Here is a 2183-nt window from a genome sequence, read left to right on the forward strand (position 1 = left end):
AGGTTTTTCAGATTATCAAGTGTTAGGCCAAACCTTGTATAATGTTGTTTATATATGTGAGAGTATGTGTGAAGAGATAGGGACATTACAACTTTTGGTTTGGCCTCTACCAGTAGCGGTTGTGCCGATGCACTGCTGTCGGTCGGTACAGTGAAACAACTTTTACAACTATAGAGTTGATTGTACGACAGTGGAGGAACTGATCCCATCTGTCCCCTTATTTATTTCCTTATCTAGTTTCTTGAGAATTTGGCCAGACAACTGAGCATGTCTCAATAGGCGCAAAGGAACTAATTGTATTTGGTTCCTCCACGAAGTTTGACAAATCATCAAAACCGTAATCGCATAACTTATCAATTATGTTGTACGCTATCATGTCATATGTATGAAGCTTTTTACCAAGTTATATGGTGAAGATGACGAGTGATAAAGATGATGAGTGAAACGATCAAGGGTATGATAGAAGGAAAAAAAAGTTGAAAAAAATAAACAATGAGAAAATAAAAAAGATAGGATGTAATAGTGCTCTCAAACAAAAACATAAAATTAACGAGGACGTAAAGGTTGTTAACGAAATGAGGCCTAACCCTATCCAAATGGAAAAGGGAATTGATCGTGTTGTCAATAATTCAAAGAGTACATATGGTACATTTTATCCAAATGACATGACTTATAAAACACGATTACAAAACTTTATTCAAGAGAAATGGGCTAGAATTCATCTCGTGTCTCACTAATATTAAACATGTAACATTATTTTCTCCAATCTCCTACTGCGGAAGCTATATCACCTGAAACGCAAGAAATACAGCATGAAGCATTAGTATTTGGCACCCTAACCAGCTATGACAGATCCAAGATTTGGATATTCTGTATTATGAGCTGAAAAAACTGAGTTCTGAAATAAATATATTTAGCGCTACTTATACTTCTTTTTTTCTTTACATATACATAGATGTATAAGATTCGTTGGCGTCTGCTGAAGCACGACCCTATTATGTATCTGCCACTGACTCTACCAACAAATAAGGAAAAGAAATTGACAAAGAAGAAAAAGGTAGAGTGCTTACTTGCACTTTCTTACATGTATTGGTAACATCACAATAAGCCTCAAGAGTAATTAAAGCTTGATTGTCTAACTGCTCGGCATAACGATGGCAGGAACAGCTACGGCCAATAGTACTCTTGAATGTTGGGCAACACTCATCTATGGAGGTTGTGTTTGTCATGCAAGTCTTTATCTTTGCTTTATCCCCAGCACAACAGCTCCGTTGTGGTCGTGGACCACGTGGACGTGGTCGTGGATGAGGACGAGGGCATCGCCTCGTGACGGAGGAGGTGGAATCGGCGTCCTCTGTCATGTCTTCTTGCTGGTAGGTTTACATTGCCAGTATATAAAAATTAAACTAAAAAGTAAGAGAGGCAACCTACTATAATAGGTTGAAATACATTAATTTACCGTATATATATATATAAATTAAATCCTTCTAAAAAATCTACCAATAACTAACCTTTTCACACATGCATGGATTCTTGACATCACAATAACTAGCAAGAGTAATCAAAGCTTGGTTATCTAAGTAATTGGCATAACGATAGCAGGGACATTTACGACCAAGTATGCTCTTAAATGTTGGGCAGCAATCGTCTATGGAAGTTGTATTTGTCATGCATTTTTTCAGCTTATGTTTGTCACTATCACAACAGCGGGGGAATGGCCACGACCTACTGACCGAGGAGACTATCTCCGTGTCGGTAGTGGCCTCTTCTGTCGCCAATGCTTGGTGGCTGCAAAATAAAGTTGCAGCCACTAAAAACATGAGCAACACTAACTTTTTGCTCATTCTTGTGCTTCTTTTTCCTATTATATATCAATATTCAAGAGAATGCTTTTTGTTGAAATGAAAAGGTCGAAACCCTCTTATATAATTCGATCGAGAATGAATAATACTATAAAATTAATTAGAATTTATATCGCACATAGAAATGCTTAAGTCGTGTTCTTCTGTAAAATAAAAATGATTGGGGTTAGGAATCACGCTTCCCTATTTTAGATCTGGATCTAACAATTAATTAGTCCATACATTTTTCTACTATATTCAATTGATCAAGCAAATCAAATGCAGATAACTAAAAGAGATTCTCTTAATAGATGGTCAAAAGTGGCGTATTAATAGCATCAG

General features: G+C 36.6%; 1 protein-coding gene across 2 annotated transcripts; it reads right to left on the reverse strand.

Annotated features, from left to right (window-relative positions):
* Nucleotides 1–576: 576 nt before the first annotated feature.
* LOC107827846 (uncharacterized) lies at nucleotides 577–1920 on the reverse strand. Of its 2 annotated transcripts, none has more exons than XM_016655060.2 (3): nucleotides 1512–1920; nucleotides 1085–1370; nucleotides 577–791 (listed from the first exon to the last, which is right to left on the reverse strand). In XM_016655060.2, the coding sequence occupies exons 1-3, from the start codon at nucleotides 1842–1844 to the stop codon at nucleotides 754–756; spliced, it is 657 nt and encodes a 218-aa protein (XP_016510546.1). In that variant the 5' UTR covers nucleotides 1845–1920; the 3' UTR covers nucleotides 577–753. The 2 variants fall into 2 exon arrangements, with proteins under 2 accessions (XP_016510546.1, XP_016510547.1); XM_016655061.2 differs by having other exon boundaries at nucleotides 1071–1370; nucleotides 1512–1917.
* Nucleotides 1921–2183: the final 263 nt, after the last annotated feature.

Source organism: Nicotiana tabacum, chromosome 1 (genome assembly GCF_000715075.1).
Source record: "Nicotiana tabacum cultivar K326 chromosome 1, ASM71507v2, whole genome shotgun sequence".
Taxonomy (NCBI): Eukaryota; Viridiplantae; Streptophyta; class Magnoliopsida; order Solanales; family Solanaceae; genus Nicotiana; species Nicotiana tabacum.

What these genes read in the sequence shown, in the direction of transcription:
- LOC107827846 (XM_016655060.2), bottom strand. Translation starts at nt 1,844, where the DNA reads ATGAGCAAAAAGTTAGTGTTGCTCATGTTTTTAGTGGCTGCAACTTTA. An exon ending in ATCCATGCATGTGTGAAAAG is followed by an intron (nt 1,371 to 1,511) that starts GTTAGTTATTGG and finishes TAAACCTACCAG; the next exon opens with CAAGAAGACATGACAGAGGA. An exon ending in TTGTGATGTTACCAATACAT is followed by an intron (nt 792 to 1,084) that starts GTAAGAAAGTGC and finishes CTTGCGTTTCAG; the next exon opens with GTGATATAGCTTCCGCAGTA.